This window comes from Cannabis sativa, chromosome X (genome assembly GCF_029168945.1).
Source record: "Cannabis sativa cultivar Pink pepper isolate KNU-18-1 chromosome X, ASM2916894v1, whole genome shotgun sequence".
In the NCBI taxonomy this organism is placed as follows: Eukaryota; Viridiplantae; Streptophyta; class Magnoliopsida; order Rosales; family Cannabaceae; genus Cannabis; species Cannabis sativa.
Genome location: NC_083610.1, coordinates 8,064,546 through 8,088,224, shown reverse-complemented (window position 1 = coordinate 8,088,224; position 23,679 = coordinate 8,064,546). Strand labels below are relative to the sequence as shown.

At 36.8% G+C, this 23,679-nt stretch overlaps 2 protein-coding genes across 2 annotated transcripts; both read left to right on the top strand.

Moving 5' to 3' along the window:
- Nucleotides 1-718: 718 nt before the first annotated feature.
- Nucleotides 719-1,537, top strand: LOC115715237 (uncharacterized). Its single transcript, XM_030644079.2, has one exon. It carries the CDS (start codon nt 719-721, stop codon nt 1,535-1,537), a length of 819 nt encoding a protein of 272 aa, XP_030499939.2.
- Nucleotides 1,538-1,705: 168 nt separating this feature from the next.
- On the top strand, nt 1,706-19,819 carry LOC115703195 (uncharacterized). Its single transcript, XM_030630715.2, has 15 exons — nt 1,706-2,126; nt 2,494-7,432; nt 7,515-7,700; nt 7,971-8,085; nt 10,193-11,246; nt 11,544-11,991; nt 12,238-12,291; nt 12,411-15,264; nt 15,354-15,467; nt 15,732-15,862; nt 16,966-17,058; nt 17,226-17,495; nt 17,604-18,240; nt 18,797-18,872; nt 18,953-19,819. Exons 1-15 carry the CDS (start codon nt 1,879-1,881, stop codon nt 19,050-19,052), a joined length of 11,319 nt encoding a protein of 3,772 aa, XP_030486575.2. The 5' UTR covers nt 1,706-1,878; the 3' UTR covers nt 19,053-19,819.
- The last annotated feature ends 3,860 nt before the right edge of the window (nt 19,820-23,679 follow it).

Here is a 23,679-nt window from a genome sequence, read left to right as displayed (position 1 = left end):
GTAAATGAGGCTTGTACGCGGCCTTCGATTACCTTATAAATATAGTGGCACGTGCCCTAGGCGCGTGGGTTGCATTTATGACCGTGAATGCACTTCTCTGTCCATTCATGACTTAGCCAATTTTTGTGAGTGATGTGCTCTTAAAATCTACGTGTCACACGCAGTCGCTGCCACGTATTTAAGGAAAAATATGAGGCAACATTTACCCCCCAAGTCTCATTTAGTAAAGGGTAAATGAGGCTTGTACGCGGCCTCTGGTTACCTTATAAATATAGTGGCACGTGCCCTAGGTGCGTGGGTTGCATTTATGACCGTCATCATTGATATTTATTTCTTTTTGCAGGCAACGATTCGCTTCCCGTCCATTGATAGACTTATGCGTTTAATGCTGGTGTCAGAGAGGCACTCAGACGGTAAAGATACCAGTATTTGGGAGGATCCTTGGGTGGCCCATGGGAAGGATTTTCTCCCAAAATCTAATGGATCCTCAACTTCTGGTTTTACTAAAGTTGTTGAACTATTAGCAAAAGATGGGGATTGGGACACCCAAAAGTTAAACTGCCTGTTTGAAAAAGATAATATCTCTACCATCATGACCTGCAGGTCATGGAGAGGATAAATGGGTCTAGACTAAAGAGAGTAGTGGGCGTTTGTCTTGCAAGCTTTGCATAGGGCCTCTCAGTGTGAAGTTGCTCTGTTCCTTTGGAATAGTAACATTATGGAACACCATAAGGTTCTTTGGTGGACCATTCTGTCTAATGCCCTCCCAATTCGATCTATTATTCATAAAAAGTTTCATATTGATGATGCGAGTTGCCCTATTTGTGGGGTTGAGGACGAATCTATGGAACATTTGTTCCTCAAGTGTGATTTGGCTTTCCATCTGTGGCCATCCTCGCCGTGGGGTATTTTTCCTGTTTTAGGTACAGGTGTCCGCATGTGGGACTGGGTCAAATTCATCTGGAATCTAAATTCTAAAGGAGTAAATGCTGATGAGGTCTTTTTGTATGCTTCAATTGTCGTTGATACTATTTGGAGGGTCCGCAATGATAAGGTACACAATAATAATTTGGATAATGTGAAGCGCTGTATCGACTATATTCATCACTCCTTTGCAGATTATAGAGCTTTCCTCCTTCCTACTCCTACTTCGATTGTGGTGGAAGCTTGGCATCCTCCCCCTCATGATTGGATTAAACTGAACTGCGACGTAAAAGTGGGTTTGGAAAGCATGAGTATTGCGATAGTAACTAGAAACCATGAAGGTGAGGTGGCTTGGGTAAGAACAGCAAAGTTGGACTTTTCTGATGCCCTTTGTGAAAAGGCTGAGTGTTGTTTGGCCCTAGACAAGGCCAAGGAAAAAGGATGCATGTTCATTATTGTGGAGAGCGACTTAAGGGTAGTGATCAATTTTCTCAATGGCAAGGAGACTCAATGGGAAGTTAAAAATTACTCTTCATTTTGTAATAGTCTTTCTCCTTATTTTGTGGGGTGTGTATTTTCTTGTATTGGTCGATCATGTAATTTTGTTGCTTAAAATGTGGCAAAATAAACTTTTACCCACAATCAATATAGCTGCGTATTTGTATTCTCTATCTAGGTAAACATTTTGTGTAATGACGGCGGTGTCTAACTTTTTATCTATGAACTATTTTCTTAAGAAAAAAAAGGCTTCATTTCCATCCCTAGTTTGAGGGTCTCCACTCCACGTTTAGTCTTCGACTTTTGAGATTTATTTTATTTTATGTTTATTGTATATATATTTTCCTGAAACGAAAACCAGAAAAGGGAGGGAACTCTCAATACTCTCTGGCTATGGCGGTCATGGGTTGAGAGCATAACAATTAGAAATAAGAGATGCGATTTCGAATTGAATGAATGATGCAGGGACTCCACCAACAGCAGCAGCAGCAACTAGCGGGGCTTCTCTCCGTAGCCCTCCCCAAAGACGATCCCTCCTCCTCATCCACCTCCACCACCGCTTTTAACTCCGAAGACAACGACGCCGGTCGAATCTCCGCCTTGAACTCACTCCATCGCGCCATTCTCTACACGCCCAACTCACTCCTCGTCACCCACTCAGCTACCTTTCTTGCCCAGGGCTTCTGTCAGCTTCTCTCTGACAAGTAAACAAACACTTCAATCTATTCCAGTTTGTTTTTCTTTTCATCAATTTGTTTTAAACTATATTTAGATACAAATTCAATCTGAAATGCATGAGACAAAGCGGGAATTCAAGAATGCGTTTTTATCAAATATTTATTTGAAAATTTAGAGGCCAAATGGGTTATCAGCTTCATGGAAGAAGGGTTTGCCTTGTAAAATTTCTGTAGGGGAATTTTAGCTTCATGTATACTCTGTAATTTGCACTTTGGGGTATAGTATCACAAAGTAAGGCGTTGATTTGTTAAACAAGCTAGATAATCATTATATATATATATATTTATTTTAGAATTTGAGCGTCCTGTAATCTCTGGATATATTGGATCTCAGGTCATACCCAGTGCGGAGGGAAGCTGCTGTAGGCTATGGCGCTCTTTGTGCTGTTATATGTTCGACTCCTGTAACGTCAAATGGTAGACCGAACCATGTTTTACTTGGAACGTTGGTTGATCGTTTCATTGGTTGGGCATTGCCTTTGCTGAGCAATGTCATCTCTGGTGATGGGGCCGCAGAATTGGCTTTGGACAGCCTAAGGGAGTTTCTAAATGTCGGAGACATTACTGCAATTGAGAGATTTGCTTTGCCAATTCTTAAAGCGTGCCAAGTACTTCTTGAGGATGAGAGAACCTCCTTGAGTTTGTTGCACCAGATTCTGAGTGTTTTAACTCTGATTTCATTGAAGTTTTCTAGGACATTTCAGCCTCATTTTCTTGACATTGTGGATCTGCTATTGGGTTGGGCATTGGTGCCAGACCTTGCTGTATCAGATAGACGAATCATTATGGAAAGTTTCTTGCAATTCCAGAAACATTGGGTGGGTAACTTGCAATTCTCACTTGGACTGCTTTCTAAGTTTCTTGGTGACATGGATGCTTTGCTTCAAGATGGAAGTCCTGGAACTCCACAACAGTTTCGAAGGTTGCTTGCTCTTCTTTCTTGTTTCTCAGTAGTTTTGCAGTCTACTGCATCTGGGTTACTGGAACTGAATTTATTGGAACAAATAAGTGACCCACTCAGCAAAATGGTTCCGTTGTTGTTGGGATGCCTATCCATGTTTGGTCAGAAGTTTGGGTGGTCAGAATGGATTGGAGATTCATGGAAGTGCTTAACTCTTTTAGCAGAAATATTGTGTGAAAGATTTTCCACCTTTTATACACCTACAGTTGATGTCTTATTTCAAAGCTTGGAAATGACTTCTACCACACCAACAGTTGGAGCTGGGAACATTACCTCATATCAAGTTCATGGGGTTATAAAAACTAACCTCCAGTTACTATCGTTGCAAAAGTTTGGTCTCCTCACATCAGCTGTGCAGAAGATACTACAGTTCGATGCACCAATATCTCAGCTGCGTTTACATCCAAATCATTTAGTTACAGGGAGTTCAGCTGCCACGTATATTTTTCTACTTCAACACGGAAACAAGGAAGTTGTTCAACAAGCAGTGTCTTCATTAATTGAAGAGCTAGAGCTACTGAAGGATTTGCTAGTGAAAAGTTTGGGTAAAGTAGATGGAGTCAATAGTGTTGAAAATACTAAAGTCTGTTCGAAATTTGAATTGTGTGCATTGATTAAATTTGATTTGAAAGTTTTATTGACTTGTGTTTTACTGGGTAGGGATTCCAGTTTGATTGGCCAATTAGATGTTCCACCATTATATCTTAAGAGGTCTGAAGAATTACTTTCTTTTATTATTGAGAAATTGAATCCTTTTGATTTACCCGTTCGCACAGATGTAGAGTTGCAAGTTAGTGTTCTCAAGACATTGGATAGGCTATCTGAAGCTGAATTTTTGAACAAGTGCTCTACAAGAAATCAGAACTGTGAAAAATCTTCTATGGACAATTCTGCTGAAAATTTCATTATTCTTAACTGCTTCATAAATGAACATTCAACTGTCATTATTGAGCATCTTCGGAAGTACAGTCCTCTCTATGTTAAAGGTCTCAACTATTCTTCTCCTCTAGCAGTTAAAATCGCAACGCTTTGTTGGATCCAGAGATTTTTTGAGAATATCAATGCTATTTACAAAAAATCAAACCCGAAAACTTATTTTGATGAAGCTTTTGAAAATGTGGGGATTATTAGGAATGTGCTTTTCTCTATTTTGAATGCTGCATCAGATAGAGAACCAAAAGTGAGGTCACATGTTGCATTAGTTTTGAAGTTGCTTCTGCAAGCAAGGGTTGTACATCCTTTGTACTTTTATCACATAGCTGAAATGGTCCTAGACAAACTTGGTGATCCAGATAATGAGATAAAAAATGCATTTATGAGGTTGCTTTCTCATGTATTACCAATTACAATGTATTCATGTGGGCTGCATGACTATGAGACAACTACATCATCTTGGTCCAGGGTTGTTAAATTTGGCAATGATTCTAATTTGCATTGGAAGCAAATTTTTGCCTTGAAGCAACTTTGTCAACAACTTCACTCACAACAACTTGTTTCTATCTTGAGTTATATTTCACAAAGATGGAAGGTTCCTCTTTCATCTTGGATACAACGCTTAATTAATGGTTGTCGTAGTTCAAAAGACAGTCTTTTAAATCAAGTTGAAGAAGCAGGAAACTTTGGTGCCAATGTTAAATGGTTGGATGTCAAAGTGGATGAGAATACTCTTGAGAAGAATTGTTCAGTTAATAATTTGGCTGGTGCCTGGTGGGCTATACATGAAGCAGCTAGGTATTGTATTGCCTTACGACTTCGAACTAACCTTGGGGGCCCAACACAAACTTTTGCTGCGTTAGAACGGATGCTTTTGGACATTTCACACTTACTACAACTTGATAATGAGCAAAATGATGGGAACTTAAGTATGATTGGGGCATCTGGTGCTCACTTGTTACCAATGAGGTTATTACTGGATTTTGTTGAGGCTCTAAAGAAAAATGTATACAATGCATATGAGGGTTCTATTGTTTTACCATTGGCTAGTCATTCAAGTTCATTGTTTTTTAGAGCCAACAAAAAAGTGTGCGAGGAGTGGTTTTCTCGAATATGTGATCCAATGATGAATGCTGGGTTGGCTCTGCAATGTCATGATGCTACCATTCAGTACTGTACTTTGCGTTTGCAAGAGCTCAGGAATGTTGTGGCCTTATCTTTGAAGGACAACTCTAGGGCCCATATAGCTGATCACCTCCATAGTATCAAAAGTAGATTTTCTATGGACATCATGAAGGTTTTGCATCACATGGCACTAGCTCTCTGTAAGAGTCATGAATCAGAGGCTTTGATTGGCCTACATAAATGGGTTTCCATGATGTTCTCTTCCTTGTTTGGGGAGGAAAACCAGGCTTTTACTCATAAAGAAATATTGGGACCCTTTTCATGGATTACTGGACTTGTGCATCAGGCTGAAGGTCAATATGAAAAGGCTGCTGCTCACTTTATTCTCTTGCTACAAAGTGAGGAGTCACTTGGTTCCTTGGGCTCTGATGGTGTACAATTTGTCATTGCACGTGTGATTGAGTGTTATACATCTGTATGTGACTGGAAGTCTCTAGAATCTTGGCTATTAGACTTGCAAGCACTTCGTGCTAAGCATGCTGGGAAGAATTATTCTGGTGCTCTAACCACAACAGGCAATGAAATTAATGCAATTCATGCCTTAGCATGTTATGATGAGGGAGATTTTCAGGCGACATGGGCATTCCTTGATTTGACACCTAAAAGTAGCAGTGAGCTTACACTTGATCCTAGCTTGGGCTTGCATAGGAGCGAGCAAATGCTTTTACAGGCTATGCTTTTGCAAAATGAGGGAAATGAAGAAAAGGTGCCTCATGAATTGCATAAAGCCAGATTGATGCTGGAGGAGACATTGGCTGTTTTACCTCTTGATGGGTTAAGAGAGGCTGTTGCATATGCCATCCAATTACATTGCATCTTTGTATTTGAAGATGGTTACCAGCTCAAAGACAGCCAAGATAAATTCAAACAACTTCCATCAATTCTAAGTTCATATGTTCAATCCATGCAATATCCATCATGCAGAATATATGAAGATTGTAATCAATGGCTAAAAGTAATGAGGGTTTATCGAGCAATTTCACCAACATCTCCTGTCACTCTAAAATTGTGTGTAGATTTATTGGGTCTAGCTCGTAAGAAAAACAATCTAATGTTGGCTAGTCGTCTAAAGAAATTTCTCAAGGATCATATCTTGAGCTGCTCTGAAGAAAGATACCAGGGTTTCCTTGTCTCATCTCTGCAGTTTGAGGAAATTATGCTAATGCACGCTGAAAGGAAATTTGAAGATGCTCTCACAGGCCTTTGGTCATATGTGCGCCCTTGCATGATCTCTTCTGCATCTTTAGATACCAACTCGGATGACAGTTTTTTGAAGGCAAAGGCATGCTTGAAACTCTCACTTTGGTTGAGGCAGAGTTATACAGACTTGAGGCTTGATAAGATTGTTGCTGATATGCTTTCAGATTTTGGGAGTTCTTTTGACACAGATAGATCCACCTTTAGTGATGAAACCTCGAGTGGTAGTCCAAGTATGGGTCCTATTATTGAGGAAATGGTAGGTTCAGCTACAAAATTGTCTACCAATCTTTGTCCTACTATGGGCAAGGCTTGGATTTGCTATGCTTCTTGGTGTTTAACTCAAGCTAGAGATTCTCTTCTCAATCCTCAAGAAAATGTTGTCCATACATGCTTGTTTTCTCCTATCCTCACCCAGGAAGTTCTACCTGGGAGATTTAAGTTAAATGAAGAGGAGAACACAAGGATAGAATCTCTGATTACACAACTCTTTCAGAAAAAGTTTGATAGTGACACAATTTCTGCAGAGCATTTGAGGAATGAGAACCTTATAAAGGTTTTGGTGCAGCAGGTAGTGAATATTATTGAAGCTTCAGCTGGAGAACCTGGTACAGAAAACTCAGGCGAAGAATGTTTTTCTGCCACTCTAGCTTCCAAGTTAAAAGTTTGCTTCCTGCATAAAAATTTGGGCTTAGATGAATATGAAATATTATCTCTAGTCAATAATTTAGTTGTAATTTGGTGGACTTTGAGGAAGAGAAGAGTTTCATTGTTTGGGCATGCAGCTCATGGCTTCATACAATATCTTTCATATTCATCTGTGAAGATTGGTGATGGTCATTTAGCAGGCTTTGGTGTTGAGTTTCTGAAACAAAAATCTAGTAGCTATACCTTAAGGGCTACGCTGTATATTTTGCATATTCTACTCAACTATGGGGTGGAGTTAAAAGAAACACTGGAACCTGCTCTGTCAACTGTTCCTCTATCACCATGGCAGGTGAGAAGGTGTTTCATAGTGTATCATGCATCACATAATTTTTTGATGAAGATAACACATTCTGACGATGAATCTTTTGTAGGATGTTACACCACAATTATTTGCTCGACTAACTACTCATCCCGAGCTAGTGGTTCGTAGTCAATTGGAGGGCTTATTAATGATGTTGGCCAAGAAGTCTCCTTCTTCTATTGTTTACCCAACTCTAGTTGATGTGAATGCCAATGAAGAGCTTCCACAGGAACTTCAACACGTACTCGACTGTTTGGTAATGGGAATTTCTTTCACTAATATGCTTTACTCATCTATGCCTTATTGTTTAACAAGGTTCCATTTGACCATAATTTAGGTGATTTTGCTTAACATTATTATAATATTTATACCAATGAACCTCTTTTCCAATGATTGACAATAGCTTTTACTGGGGAAATTATATATAATGTATTTTTAATTTATAAGAAGTTGGCATCACAATTTATAACATGCCTGTTTGAAATGGAATCAAGATTGTTGAAGCAGAGAGTCTTGTTACATGCAGACTAAACTTTATCCAAGATTGGTCCAGGATGTTCAACTTATGATAAATGAGCTGGGAAATGTTACTGTTCTTTGGGAGGAGCTGTGGCTCAGCACGCTCCAGGATCTCCACACAGGTCAGCTAATTTCTCTTGATTGTGCTTTTTGTTATACATAATGCTAGCATAAAATATTTGAATTTTTTTTTAACTTTCCTATTTTATTGACTTAAGTTTGAGTTGAACTCAAGTCAATAACATACAGCATAACGGGTTGTGTGGCATGACTGGTCAGTTTATTAATGATTGCTGCAAAACTGTTGAGCACTTTGTTCTAAGTTTTTTCTTTTTCATCAACTATGTGCACAAGCATTCTGAGTGGAAAACTTGCTGCTCAGTTTATTTTGGTTTAATGTTTTTTATCTTACATTCTTTAATATATTTTCCTTTCTTTCTTCAAAAAAAATATACATTTTTCTTTCTAAAGGTGAAAGTGAACAACTTATTATCATTTTGTATTGAGGAGCTGCAGCAAGCAAGTTTTTCTATGTGGATTGCAGTGTTCTACTTGTTTAATTTGCTTCAATGTTATAATTGGTTTACTTGTAATCATTCAATAATTTTAGCCTTTGTAAAGGAATAAGGTTGGCGTACTTATGTGTGTTTATTAAATAATTGATATGCCTCTATCTGGATATAGTAATTTTATATTATTCCTATTATAGTTTTTGGCGTTAAATCTAGCTACTTAGATCTTTTATTTGGTAGAATTTCAATGGAAGGTTTCCTTACGACATTTTATGTATACGCTTCGGTATGGGGTTTTATCTATATATTTTATATTGCCTTCTGAAAGGCATACAGCTCAGCACTGGCCTAAATTAGATGGGTACAATACGCCATGACCTACAGAAAGAAATTTTTGTGTGTATGCTTTCATGGGAAGCTGATTCCTAGTTTGTTTCATAACTTTATTGATTGGATTTTCAACTCATTAAGATTTTTCAAGTGAATTTTAAAAAACATACTAAATTGATCTCTTCTTTCTGTGTGTTTGGTACCTCTTAATAGTCCGTCAAAAGCACCAAGGACTTCTCCACTAACCTAAAGAGGTTGTCCTTGGCTAGCATACAATGGAGGATTTATCCTCCTTAAAAAAAGAAAGGCAAGAAAGTTTATGCACGACATATGAAAAAAATAAGAATAATGATTTACTTTTTCTTTTTTTGGATGGAACTAAGAATAATGAATTGACTAGTATTTTTTTAATCCCCAAAGCTTTATCTTATCAATTCGTTGAGGTTCTTTCCTATATAAACAGTGATATTTTGCTAATGCAGCCATCATATCCTCAAAAAACTAATGAGTGGACTATTATTGGTGTTCATCTTTTCCATATTTATGTGCATGGACTTTCTTTTAGGGCCATCTTGTCCCTAAAAGTTGTTTGTGATAGACCTCAGTTTGTTTATAAGAGGAGGGGCCGAATATGATAAATTAGTCTATTAATATCAGTCTTATTTTTTTTATATATACTCTTTTAAGTTTTGTAATTAAGTGGCTGAGCTGTCTTTTTGTGATAGGATCCTAGTTGGCATTAGTTGATAGTAACCTGGGCCTATATATATAGAGGAGGGGTCTCTAAGGGAGGGGGAAAATTGTATAGGAAAGTTGTGGAGAGATTCACCCTCTCGAAAGGTGAAAATAAGGAGAGAAGAGCCTCTCGAACAGCTCTGAATTTTTGTATGAATTGTTGGTTGAGATTAATAAAAAAAAGATACTTTGAGAGACTCAATTTTGGTGTAGCTTTTTGATTGAACTTTTCTAACTAAGGAAATTCTATCAATTTGTTACTTTTTATATATAAATATATATTTGTATATTCATATTATATTATATGCACAAACTATCCAATTTAAATTTAATTGCCTCCATATGAAAATTGATTTAATATTTGATAAGAATGACTTTCTCTGTCAATATTGATTTTAGATTTCACTTGTTTCAAGTTAAATCAATGTATACGATTTATTTTTTTAAAATCTTCCATAGTTTCTGCCTACTTAAAATATCTTGGAGAACAAAATGTTTTCTCATGAAGGAAAAGATAGATCATAATGCAAATTCTGGATTTAAGATTATGTTTAATACTTGTTCAAAATAACACTACTGCCATTTTCACATTTATTTGTATTCTGTAGATTTATATATATATTTATGAGGTTGTCTAATTAACTATTTCCAGATGTAATGCGGCGAATAAATTTATTGAAAGAGGAAGCTGCAAGAATTGCAGAAAATGTTACTCTCAGCCAAAGTGAGAAGAACAAGATTAACGCTGCTAAATATGCTGCAATGATGGCTCCTATTGTTGTGGCCTTAGAACGTCGTCTGGCTTCTACATCTCGATATCCGGAAACCCCTCATGAGGTATGGTTCCATGAGGAGTACAGAGAACAGTTGAAATCAGCCATCTTACGCTTTAAGACTCCTCCTGCATCATCTGCAGCACTTAGTGATGTGTGGCGACCATTTGATCATATTGCCTCATCTTTGGCATCTTACCAAAGGAAGTCATCAATTTCCTTAAGAGAAGTTGCACCACAACTTGCTTCATTATCTTCTTCTGATGTTCCAATGCCTGGTCTTGAGAAGCTTGTAACAATATCTGAATCTGGCATTAACAGTGCTAATCTTAATGGAACTGTCACAATTGCTTCTTTCTTGGAGCAAGTGGATATACTGTCAACCAAAACTAAACCTAAGAAACTTGTTATACTGGGTTCAGACGGTCTAAAGTACACATATCTTTTGAAAGGAAGGGAAGATCTACGCCTTGATGCGAGAATCATGCAGTTATTGCAAGCTATAAATGGCTTTATGCGGTCCTCTCCTGAAACTCATGGTTATTCTCTTGGGATTCGCTATTATTCTGTGACTCCAATCAGTGGTCGTGCTGGTCTTATTCAGTGGGTTGATAATGTAATAAGTATATATACACTCTTTAAGTCTTGGCAAAGTCGCAATCAACTGGCACAGCTCTCAGCAATGGGTGGTGGCAATGCAAAAACTTCCGTTCCTCCACCTGTTCCCCGGCCAAGTGATATGTTTTACGGTAAAATTATACCTGCACTTAAAGAAAAAGGCATAAGGAGAGTAATCTCACGAAGAGACTGGCCTCATGAAGTAAAATGTAAAGTTCTTCTTGATCTTATGGATGAAACTCCTAAACAGCTTCTTCATCAAGAATTATGGTGTGCCAGTGAAGGTTTCAGAGCTTTTAGCTCAAAACTGAAAAGGTATCATTGAGAATGTAAAGTAGTTTTGAAGAGTTGATTCACAGTCTGTTTTATATGTACTTTTTTAAACCAAATACAATTTGGTATTGCATGTTGATTGCCAGAACAACGTTGCTTTTATCACTTAAAATTTGGTACTAGCATGGACTGATGACTACTGCTGGTATCATAATAAACTTTTAGTAAATTGTACAACAAAATGATAATATTGTTATAATAGACTAGCATGCACTGCACCATACAGCTCTTTTTGAACAGCTGTAGAACATACAATGTAACCGTTTTCTTATCTCATAGGTATTCTGGAAGTGTTGCTGCTATGAGCATGGTGGGCCACATTCTTGGCCTGGGAGATAGGCATCTTGATAACATACTTGTTGATTTCTGCAGTGGAGATATTGTACATATTGACTATAATGTTTGTTTTGATAAAGGACAGAGACTTAAAGTCCCAGAGATTGTTCCCTTTCGTCTTACCCAGACCATTGAAACAGCATTGGGGTTGACTGGAATAGAAGGAACCTTTAGGGCAAATTGTGAAACAGTGATCGGCGTATTAAGGAAGCACAAAGATATAATATTAATGTTGCTAGAAGTGTTTGTTTGGGATCCACTTGTTGAATGGACTCGAGGGGATTTCCATGATGATGCTGCAATTGGTGGTGAAGAAAGGAAGGGTATGGAATTAGCTGTTAGTTTAAGTTTATTTGCTTCTCGAGTGCAGGAAATTCGAGTGCCCCTACAGGTATGTCTCCTTGATGAGAGAGAATGTATGAAATTTCACTTTCTGAGTACCAAGTATGAATTTTATTTTCACTTTTCCATCCTGATATTGGTAAATCCTGGATGTTAGGAACTGCAATGTGCCTATAACATTTTTTTTTTAAATGCACATTTGCAACTCGTTTATTTGATAAATCATTTTAGCGTCACAGCGTAACATGCATGTTTGGACATGTGTGAGTAATTTTTTTTCTTCAATAATAACCAGGAGCATCACGATCTTTTATTGGCTACACTACCAGCTGTTGAATCTGCTCTTGAGGTATGAATAAGCATTATGGTTCACCTCACTTCAGCTTTCTTCCTTTTTCAGCAGTTATGTGTTCTGAACATATTTTTTTATCTTCTTTGTTCATTCTGACTATATGTTTATGTTATCAGAGGTTTTCTGAAGCTCTAAAACAATATGAAATTTCCTCTGCTCTCTTTTATCAAGCCGACCAAGAGAGAGCTAACCTAATGCTGCGAGAGACATCTGCAACATCGATTGTTGCTGAAGCAACTAGTAGTTTTGAGAAAACTCGCGCATCATATGAAATTCAGTCCCGAGAATTCTCTCAAGCAAAGGCTGTGGTTGCTGAGAAAGCTCAAGAAGCAGCAACTTGGATTGAAAAGCATGGAAGGATTCTTGATGCTTTGCGAAGCAATTTAGTTCCAGAAATTGATGCCCGGATAAATTTAAGTAACATGCAAGAAGCTTTGTCACTTTCTTCTGCTGTCGTGATGGCAGGGGTTCCATTGACCATTGTTCCTGAACCCACACAAGTACAATGCCACGATATAGACAGGGAAGTCTCTGACCTAGTGTCTGAACTGGATGCTGGACTCTCATCTGGACTAACAGCACTTCAAGTATATTCTTTGGCTTTGCAAAGAATTTTACCTCTGAATTATCTTACAACCAGTGCAGTGCATGGCTGGGCACAAGTTTTGCAGCTGTCTGTTAGTGCCCTTTCTTCCGATATCCTGTCTATAGCAAAGAGACAGGCTGCTGATCATTTTGCCAAGACTCATGGGGCTGATCTTGATTCTGTCAAACATAACCATATAGAACTGTGTCTTCAAGTGGAGAAGTACATGTCAGATATAGAGAAGGTTGAAGCAGAGTGTGCTGAGCTAGAGAGTTCTGTAGGCTTTGAGACTGAATCAAAAGCTAAGGACCGTCTGCTGTCTGCTTTTACGAGATACATGCAGTCTGCTTGTCTTGAAAGTAAAGAAGATGTAACTCTTCCAATTCAATCTGGACAATCTAAATATGATGGAAAAAAAATAGTTATATCAGAAGAATTGGATGAGAAGCGGGAGAAAGTATTATGTGTATTAAATATAGCTGTCAGTTCTTTGTATAATGCAGTCAAGTGTAGGTTGCTTGACATCTTTGGTAGTTGCGTTGGAGGAGGAAATGCAAATAATAGGTTTCAATATGATTTTGAAACTATTTTCTGTGAGTTTGAAGAGCAAGTGGAGAAATGTATGCTGGTAACAGAGTTTGTAAGTGAACTACAACAATTGATTGGTATACCCAGTCTTGAGTCAGATAAAGATGATTCTCAATTTTATTCTGAAAAAAGTTGGGCTTCGATTTTTAGATCAAGTTTACTATCCTGTAAGAACTTAATTGAGCAAATGACTGAAACTGTTCTTCCAGAAATAATGAAATCGGCTGTTTCTTTAAATTCGGAGATTATGGATGTATTTGGATCAATTTCACAAATTCGGGGTTCTGTTGATTCAGCACTAGAGCAGTTTGTGGAAATAAAAATGGAGCGGGCCTCCTTGGCTGAACTGGACCAGAACTACTTTATTAAAGTTGGACTCATTACTGAGCAACAGCTGGCCCTTGAGGAAGCAGCTTTAAAAGGCAGGGATCACCTCTCCTGGGAAGAAGCGGAAGAGCTTGCGTCACAAGAAGAAGCTTGTAGAGCACAGCTGGACCATCTTCGTCAAACGTGGAACCAGAAAGATGTCCGTACATCTTCTCTCATTAAAAGAGAAGCTGATATAAGGAATTCCTTGGTTTTGTCTGAACGACAGTTTCGGTCCCTAGTTAGTGTTGAGGGTGAGAGTGGGCTGCATGTCCTGGGAAGGAAGGCGTTAACTACTCTAGTTAAGCCTTTTTTTGAAGTAGAGTCAATTGATAGAGCTTTCTCTTCGATTGGAGGTGCTTTTTCTTCTCAGTCAAATGGAATTTCTGAAATTGCTGATTTGTTGAGTTCTGGGCACCCTATATCTGAATGTATATGGAAGTTTGGTAGCTTATTTGATGACCAGTCTTTCTTTGTTTGGAAAGTAGGAGTTATCGATTCTTTTCTTGATGCATGCATTCATGATGTATCTTCATACGTGGATAAAAATTTTGGGTTTGACCAACTCTTTTCTCTGCTTAAGAGAAAGCTCAAGATGCAACTTCAAGAACATATTGGTAAATACTTGAAAGAACGAGTTGTTCCTACTTTATTGGCTTGCTTAGACAAAGAAAATGAACATTTGAAGCAGCTGACAGAGGCAATGAATGAACTTGTTATCGATCAAGTGAAAAATGATATTGGGGTTGTAAAAAAGGTGCAACATATGCTTGATGAATACTGTAATACACATGAAACTGCAAGAGCAGCAAGATCAGCCGCTTTCCTTATGAAAAGGCAAGTGAATGAGCTCAGGGATGCTATCCACAAGACTGGCTTAGAGATTGTTCAGATGGAGTGGATGCATGATGTGACTTTGATTCCTTCACATAACAGCAGAATCAAATTTCAGAATTTTCTTGCTAGTGATGACAGTTTATATCCTATTGTTACAAACCTTAGCAGACCTAAGCTGCTAGAAAGTATGCATTCTGCCATGTCAAAAATAGCCAGGTCAATGGAGTCCCTGCAAGCTTGTGAAAGAGCATCACTTACTGCTGAAGGGCAGCTTGAGAGAGCAATGGGGTGGGCATGTGGCGGGCCAAATTCCAGCACGACAGGAAATTCTTCTAGTAAAACTTCTGGGATACCTCCTGAATTCCATGATCATTTGATGAGGCGTCAGAAACTGCTTTGGGAAGCTAGAGAAAAGGCATCAGATGTTATCAAAGTATCCATGTCAATTTTGGAGTTTGAAGCATCTAGAGATGGCATTTTTCGATTTCCTGGGGAGCTTTATCCTTTCAGAACTGGCGGAGATGGCAGGACATGGCAGCAAGTTTACATGAATGCACTGACAAGATTAGATATTACTTACCATTCTTTCACTCGTAAGATTACTTAGGCCAATTACTGACTCATTTGTAAAAGTGGTATTATTAACATATGATTAACAATGTATGCATGTGTTACTTATTAGGCACTGAACAAGAATGGAAGATTGCACAAAGTACCATGGAAACTGCTTCCAATGGCTTACATGCTGCAACTACTGAACTTCGTATTGCATCTCTCAAAGCAAAGTCAGCTTCAGGTTACGTTTTCCCTCTGTAACATTTGACATTTTATTTTCTTACTAGGACATGCATTTATCTCTCTCTCTCTCTCTCTCTCTCTCTCTCTCTCTCTCTCTCTCTCTCTCTCACACACACACACACACACACACACACACACACACACACACACATGCGTGTGCTTTTGTGCATCGCCAAATTAATGATTATAGATTATTATCTTTTACATGAGCAATTTTACTTTTATTTACTTATTTAACTATTTATTTTCTTTTTTCTTACAGGTGATTTACAGAACACCATTCTTTCAATGAGGGATAGTGCTTATGGGACCAGTGTGGCACTAGCAGCATATGGGCGTGTTTTGAAGACTCATACTGCTTTGACTTCTGAATGTGGTTCTATGCTTGAAGAGGTCTGTCTCATACCTTATCACTGTTTTCATGGAGTGTTTGATTTCTATATGTATTTTAACAGTTACACATCTCATGTTCTGTATTTTTTTATTTTAAATTATGTTGATTAAATGCTTATTAAATTTAATTTATTGGCTTTCGCTAGGAAGTCGTCTTCCATATTTTGTCTGTATTGTGTGTGACTGTTTAGTTGCATAGGAAGTGGGTTATCATCAGTCTCCTCCTCTTGTTTAGGGTTTATGATAAAATCTTAGCAGAGTATGTTACCAGAAAGTTATTTGAAGTCCACTTAGTTTAAATTCTTTCTTTGGCTTTTGATGTCTACAAATTCAATATCTTTCTCTTGATATCTCACTTTTTTCCATTTACCAATTGATTCAAGGTTTATTTTATTTTGCATTCAATAATTTTTGAACATCACATTCAGGTTTACTTTTCTTTATAAGAATAATCTTAAAGCAACAATTACATCTTAGTTATTTATTTTCCTTGCTGCTGGTTTTAGGGCCAAATTCTCTATAAAATAAGGTGATAGACCCTGGGATTATAGATCATAGTAAATAAAAAGGGTATATGGGTCATTGTAAGATAGTATAAATATTGGGGTAGAAGAATGAGTGTGGGATATGATAAGAATTATATTGTAAGTGAGGGTATCTATAAAACAACGAGATAGACCCTGAGATTATTGAATATAGTAAATAAAAAGGGTGTATAGGTCATTGTAAGATGGTATAATTTTTGGGGTAGAAGAATGGTGGGATATGATAAGAATTATATTGTAAGCGAGCCTTGGCTCTTGGGAGAGTGCTGAGCCTCTCGAATACCCAGTTATTATTGTATTTCTCTTTAATTTTCTATAATATCCTTTCTATTGTTTACCATTTCGATTTCCTTTTCTATTTTGGGGTACCCCACAAGGTCAATGAAGAACTGCTTCTCTATTAAAGCTTTCATTTTCCATTGTCTATTGTATTTTGTTTTTTGTATTTTTAAACATCACTAATGTTCTGTTTATTACTAGCAATATTTTCAGTACTATTATAAGTTTTATTGGTGCTCTATGTTGGGTAACCTTTTTTGTTTTGATAAATATTTATAGGTCCTGGCAATAACGGAAGATCTTCATGATGTTCATAATCTGGGAAAGGACGCAGCTGGAGTACACCATTCTCTTATGGAAAATCTTTCAAAGGTTTCTCTCTCTCTCTCTCTCTCTCTCTCTCTCTATATATATATATATGTCTTATTGATTTGAAGGTTTCAGTTTAAATGGTTCTGCAGTAATGTGCTGAGCTTGATAGCACTGATCAAATATGTACTGTTAATCTCCTTGTGACCATATATTTTATTATTTCGCAGGCAAATACAATACTTCTTCCCCTTGAAACAGTGCTGTCTAAAGATGTAGCTGCAATGACCGATGCTCTGGCAAGGGAAGGAGACACCAAGATGGAAATATCTCCTATCCATGGACAAGCTATATATCAGTCTTATTATTTGAGAATTAGGGATGCTTTTCAAACTTTGAGGCCATTGGTACCTTCACTTGCATTGTCTGTAAAGGGGCTCTATTCCCTGTTGATCAAGCTTGCGCAAATCGCAAGTTTCCATGCTGGAAATCTTCATAAGGTGCGGCCTTTCTGTAAATGATATTTCATTTTGTATCATTATTTTTAAATTTTGGCAATGGCAAGCAAATTACTATTAATTTTCCTTTTTCTTTCCCATATTTGCCAGGCTCTTGAAGGTCTAGGAGAGAGTCAGGAAGTAAAATCACAAGGAATTGATCAGTCAAGCGCAGACCTTACTGCTGATGCTACTGAATTTGATGACAAGGAGAGAGAAAACCTCCCCACATCAAATTCTGGAAATACTAAAGAGTTTCCCGCATTTGCTGGTGCTTCTTTGGATGATAATGAATGGTTATCTCCACCAAATAGTATCTGCAGTAGTGGTTCTGAATCTGATATTACCTCACCTGAAGCAAGTTTTCCTGGTGAAGAAATGGGACAACTTTCACAAGATCTTGGGAGGAGAGAATCGCCGGTTTATCAAGATTCTGTTCATGTAGCTCAAATTGACTATGAAGAAATTCCACTTTTTGGAAAGTCACAACCTGTAGCAGAGATTGATGAGACTTATACTGGTCTGTTTAATTCAGCAGCTAATGAACCAAGCGAACATCAGAAAACTATAGCTTCACCAAGTGATCGTAAACTTGCTGCTCCTGATGCTTTGCATTCTTCAAGTAAGAGCACAGAGGAAAACTTAGGCGGCAGTGATGAAAAAGCTTCGCTGAACAAGGTTAAAATTAAAGATGAAGATTGTGAATCTCTTTTTCCTAATACAAGTGCTGCTGCTCGAGCAGGCAGGGGTGAGTATGAATAACGATCATACAAAAGTTCTTTGATCTAAACTCTGTTGCATCTTTTCTTGCCATTTAACAATGTTTTCTTGGTCAATATGCTTCACGAATTGTATCACATCAGCAAGATGAAAATGATCATATAGTTGGCTGCTTGTGGCCTTGCATTAGGAAACAATTATTCAGTATTAAAACAATATAATTAATTCTTTGCTACTATTACAATATACACAAACGGCAGAATGGCAATGCTGAGAAATCATTGTTGCTGACTTCAATTCATGGAAGTCATGACTAATGTGTGACGAGATGCAAGAATAGTTGAATAATAGAAGTAGGTTACTTGTATGTTCTGTTATCGGCAGGTTATAAGATTCACCACGTCTACTAAGGCGTTTTATAATTCTGATAACTTGTTTATTCTTTCCATACAACGGCCTGTTAAAAACACTTGCTGACGATATCTTTCATCTGAGAAATGTTGGGCTTTTAAATGTTTCTCCATAAAATATATTAGTAGTTTCCACTGTTCTGTCAGTTATTTAAAAGTTAATTCTCTATGCAGGCAAAAATCCTTATGCAATGTCAGTCTTGAGACGAGTTGAGATGAAACTAGATGGTCAAGACATTTCTGATAACAGGTATGTTATTGTCTTTTAATTTTATTCTGTTACAGTTTAATTTACTGCCATTAAGCCTTGTTTGTACCTTAAAATTTCAGAGACATTAGTATCTCAGAGCAGGTGGATTATCTACTTAAGCAAGCCACTAGCATAGACAACCTCTGCAACATGTATGAAGGTTGGACGCCATGGATATGAACTTTGTAAATTCGGTGAACATTCAGAATAAGCAGTGGTCTTGAAGAATATTTGAACAGAACAGTCAGGTAATGGAATAGCTCCATGTATTTCCAACCGCAGAGGCTTCCCTGGTATTCCATCCACTTTTGTGGAGAAAAGTGGGGAACCCCCAAATTGGAAGTTCGACCTCAGAAGGCTGCTGCACCATTGTTCTCACTTTCAGCTTCACATGCTCCAGTTCCCTTCTTTCAAGATGAGGCTGTAGACAGGTGCTATATTGGCCCACACACTCTTTTAGAAGACAGACTGCATCATGTGGAGTATAAGTTATTGAGTGTTGCATTCAAGACACTGTTCCGACACTGGACCGTGTCCCAGATGTAAATGAGAGCGAAAGAACACTTGTAGGATGGTGTATCATATTTTTCCAACCATGCCCACAGTTCTAGTGCTTTTGGAAGCCTTCCAGTTTGCCATTCTCAACAACTAAATGTGTTCATGGTCGGAGTGAGAGTGTGCAATGTGACAAGATCTGTTCTAGGCAAGTTTGTTTGGACGTACGTGGATTGCATTGCATGGCTCAGGTTATTACATGTAAATTTGCGTATTTTCATTATAGGTTTGTGACCTGAAGCAACTTTTTTTTTACTTGAAAATACTTTGACTAAACTGAGTTACTCAACTTATGTTTTGTTAGATCTGTTATTAACACTGTATGAGATGGTCTAATGCTAAAGGGCACGCCACCACAAGGTGTTATACTATAATAGTATAATTTAGTATTAGAGTTTCCTTATTTTAATTTAATAATTGTTATAGCATCTGCTAATTACTCAAAATGCGCATCTTGGAGTGGTGATGTGCTTGATAGTAATGCTCAATGAATAAAAATGAACATGATGTAGGGAAATTAGAGTTTCTCTGCTTCATAATGCTCACCACAACAAAACCATATCCTAATATTTGAAATTATATGCATATTAGGGACTAAAATTGATATCCTAATATAAAACTATACATAATTTGTAAAATGGGATAACTTTTACTTAAACCCAATTTTACCCCCCTCATTTCTAAACTCTCTCTCTCTCTCTCTCTCTCTCTCTCTCTCTCTCTCTCTCTCTCTCTCTCTCTCTCTCTCTCTCTTCGCCCATTTTCTCTCTAGCATTTGAAATCGCACCACCTACGAATCCCCACTCGAACGAAGAACCCACCGAACCCACCACCCCACGGAGGGAACCCATCCACTGAGCAAGCGATGAGCCTTTCTCGTTTCGGTTTTTTAATTTTTTTTTTCTTATTGATTATGGTGAAAATGTTGTTAGTTGATAGATTTAGGTTAGATATGTGCATTATTGATTAGATCTAGGGTTAGATGGAGTAGATCTAGGGTCTGTGATTTTTCTGGGCAAGAAAATCTGATTTTCTGGTTTGATATGAGCTTGAAGATGAAGGCCTGATGCATGACCCGATGTAGGGCCCGATGGTCTGATGCCTATTTTGGATTTTTTTAAAAAAAATTCTATTTATAGGACTGGCCCGATGGGCCCGATGTATGGCCCGATGGTCGGCCCGATGGTTAGATGCCCACTTTATTTATTTTTAATTTTTTTCATTTTATAGGATTGGCCCGATGGGCCCGATGGTCAGATGATTGGCCCGATGGGCCCGATGTATGGCCCGATGTAGGGCCCGATGCCCACTTTAATTTTTTTTTTGTTTATAACAAAGAGAGAAGAAGAGAGAGAGGAGACAGTAATATAAATGGGGGTATTTTAGGGATATTTTAAAATGTGTCATATCCCACAAATATTAAATGTTATGTGTTTAGAGAAAAAATATTAGGTATATGTAAGTATAGAAAATCAAATTTCCCTAACAAAAATATGATACTTTTACAGTTAGATTTTTTATTTGGGCTTACATTAAATTTTATTGGTTTTATTAAAGTGGAAATTACATTTACTATGGGATTTTAAAGGTTCTTATGATAAATATGACACATTTAAGTTTGACCAATTTATATGATATTTTTTTTTGTTTGGAAATCTTTTTATGTTATTTGATATGCCATATATGTAATTAGGTTTTCAAATTTTATATTTAATGTTTTTATTTGCTTAGGAAGTTTTATTTGTCACTGATGTCGGAAAAGTCACCGGAGTAGCGGTCAGTGTCGAAAAAGTCATCGGAGTTGCTGCCGGCGCCGAAAAATTTGTCAGAATTAGCATTGTCGCCGGAAAAATCACTGAAAAAATCACCAAGAAACTGGTTTCTTGATGAAGAAACTACTTTCTTGGTGATTTTTCCGTTGATAATGCCAATTCTGATTACTTTTTTGACGCTAGCAGCTACTCCGACGACTTTTCCGGCACCGACAGCAAACTTCAGAAAAGTCATCAGAATCGGCATAGTTGCTGGAAAAATTACCAAGAAATTGGTTTCTTGGTAATTTTTCTGGTGATTTTTTCTGACGACTATGGCAATTCTAACGAATTTTTTGGCGTTGGTAGCAAATCTGACAACTAATACACCATCAGCTTCTCCGGTGACTTTTCAGTACTGATAGTAAACTCTGGGAAATTTATCAGAATTGGCATTGTTGCCGAAAAAATTACCGAAAAATCACTAAGAAACTGGTTTCTTTTGTTCATCAAGAAACCAATTTCTTGATGAAGAGACCAGTTTCTTGGTAATTTTTTTGTGATTTTTCCAGCAATAATGCCAATTCCGATGACTTTTTAAGCACTGGTAGCAACTCCGGTGACTTTCCCGATGTCGGAAGCAACTCCACCGACTATGCCAATTTTGATAACTTGTTTCAGTTAACTTTATTGTTTAGCATTTATATTTCGCTATGATTTTTCATAGTGTCGAATCTGGTTTCACAGGGTTCATAAGTTCGAAACTGGTTTTACAGGTTTTAAGGGTTCTGTAATGAGGTTGCTCTATTTTATGATGTTATTGTATATTTTTTATTTTAAGTTTCTTTTTATTATTTTGTTTCTAGGTTTGAAACTGGTTTTCACACTTATATTTTTGTAATACCCGGTAAAAATATACTTATATTTTAAATTTTATTTGTTATACAATTTGTGTGAGAATGAGTATTTATTTATTTCTACTAATAGTGAATAGAGACTATTGCTTAGAATAGTATTGATAGATTTCTAAACATAGTTGAAATTATAGTAAGTGTCAAGGTAAAATTATGGTGTTTTTACGAATTAGGATAATTACTCAATTAAAACCCAATATGAAAGTCTATTAGAGTTTTATAGATTATTTAGTGGGTTTAATCTATTGTATGAAGTGCATTAAATAACATTATAATGGAATTAATGTCACAAAAATTCGTAGGTTTTGATAAATTCGGAGGATTAAAAACTGTTTTAGTAAAATGATCATATCTAGAGTTTTAGAGCTTCGATTGAGGTGATTTCAGTGGCGTTGGAAAGATAATTCAAAGATCTATAAATTTTGTAGAAATAGTTATATCATAATTCGGAATTTTTCTAGGTGAAAATTGAGCCTAAAGTTACGAAATAAAGGGCTTACTTTTAAAATTTAAAAATTTAGATATTTGTTGATTTAATAATATTTTAGCATTTTATTATATATTATTATTTTTAGTTAACCTAAACCTATCAGAATACGATATCTCATAATCTTTTTATCAAACCCTAAACTATCATAGTTTTATTTTTCCTCTCCAAACCAATTAGTCAAAGCCTCATTCTTCTTCATGTTTGCTCCTCTCATATTTTCTACCTTCATTCTTAAAGTTTTGGATTTATAATCAAGGCTTGCGGGCTTGAGACATCGAATAGAAATATGTGAAGAGGTATGAAATATTTTCTTGCTCAATAATGCTAAATGTTATCTAGGGTTCGAATCTATTATATTTTTTCGTTTTCAGAAAAACAAGTTTCAGTAAAGTGATGATATCTCTCTTGATATTGATCCGTTTTTAGAGATTTTTATATCGTTGGAAAGCTTATTCGATTTCCCATAAGTTTTATGAAGAAACTTTTTGTTAATTCGAAGTCATACTATGTCAAAAAATTAGTTTTATTCAATATCATGTGATTCGTTTCTTGAATCTTGTTCTTGCAAAACTGTTTTGGTAAAATTGTAATATCTCTTTGAATATAATTCCAAATTTCAAAGATTTTGGTATCATTGGAAAGGTAATTTAATTTTCTAAAACTTTTATGAAGATGTTATCTTCTAGTTCTGAACCATTCAATGTCAAAAGTTTGTATTTTTGCTAAGTTGTGTAATTCGTTACTCCATATTCTTTCTCAGAAATAGTTTCAGTAAAACAATCATAACTCCCTCATTTTTAGTCCATTTTTAATGATCTTTATATCATTGGAAAGATAATGAAATTTCCTATAATTTTTATGAAGACAACTTTCACTGAATTAGTATAGTTGTTGGTCAAAAATAGTGATCTTTCTGCTGTACTGTAAGAGTACGAATTTTAATGTTAGGGCCTTGAACCATGTGTTGTTATAGGTAGTAGTGACGAGATAACAAGTCTTAAGCAGTGGGATTTGAGGATCTTGTCCTCAACAAGAAAATTTATTGAGGTGCTTGGAGTAGCAAGAAGGTGTTCTTAACAACTGAGGTAAGAAGAGTG

Bases quoted from the DNA above. Each gene is read 5' to 3' on its own strand.
- LOC115715237 (XM_030644079.2), top strand. From the start codon at position 719: ATGGAACACCATAAGGTTCTTTGGTGGACCATTCTGTCTAATGCCCTC.
- LOC115703195 (XM_030630715.2), top strand. From the start codon at position 1,879: ATGATGCAGGGACTCCACCAACAGCAGCAGCAGCAACTAGCGGGGCTT. The intron at 2,127-2,493 runs GTAAACAAACAC...ATTGGATCTCAG, and splicing joins TGTCAGCTTCTCTCTGACAA to GTCATACCCAGTGCGGAGGG. The intron at 7,701-7,970 runs GTAATGGGAATT...TGTTACATGCAG, and splicing joins AACACGTACTCGACTGTTTG to ACTAAACTTTATCCAAGATT.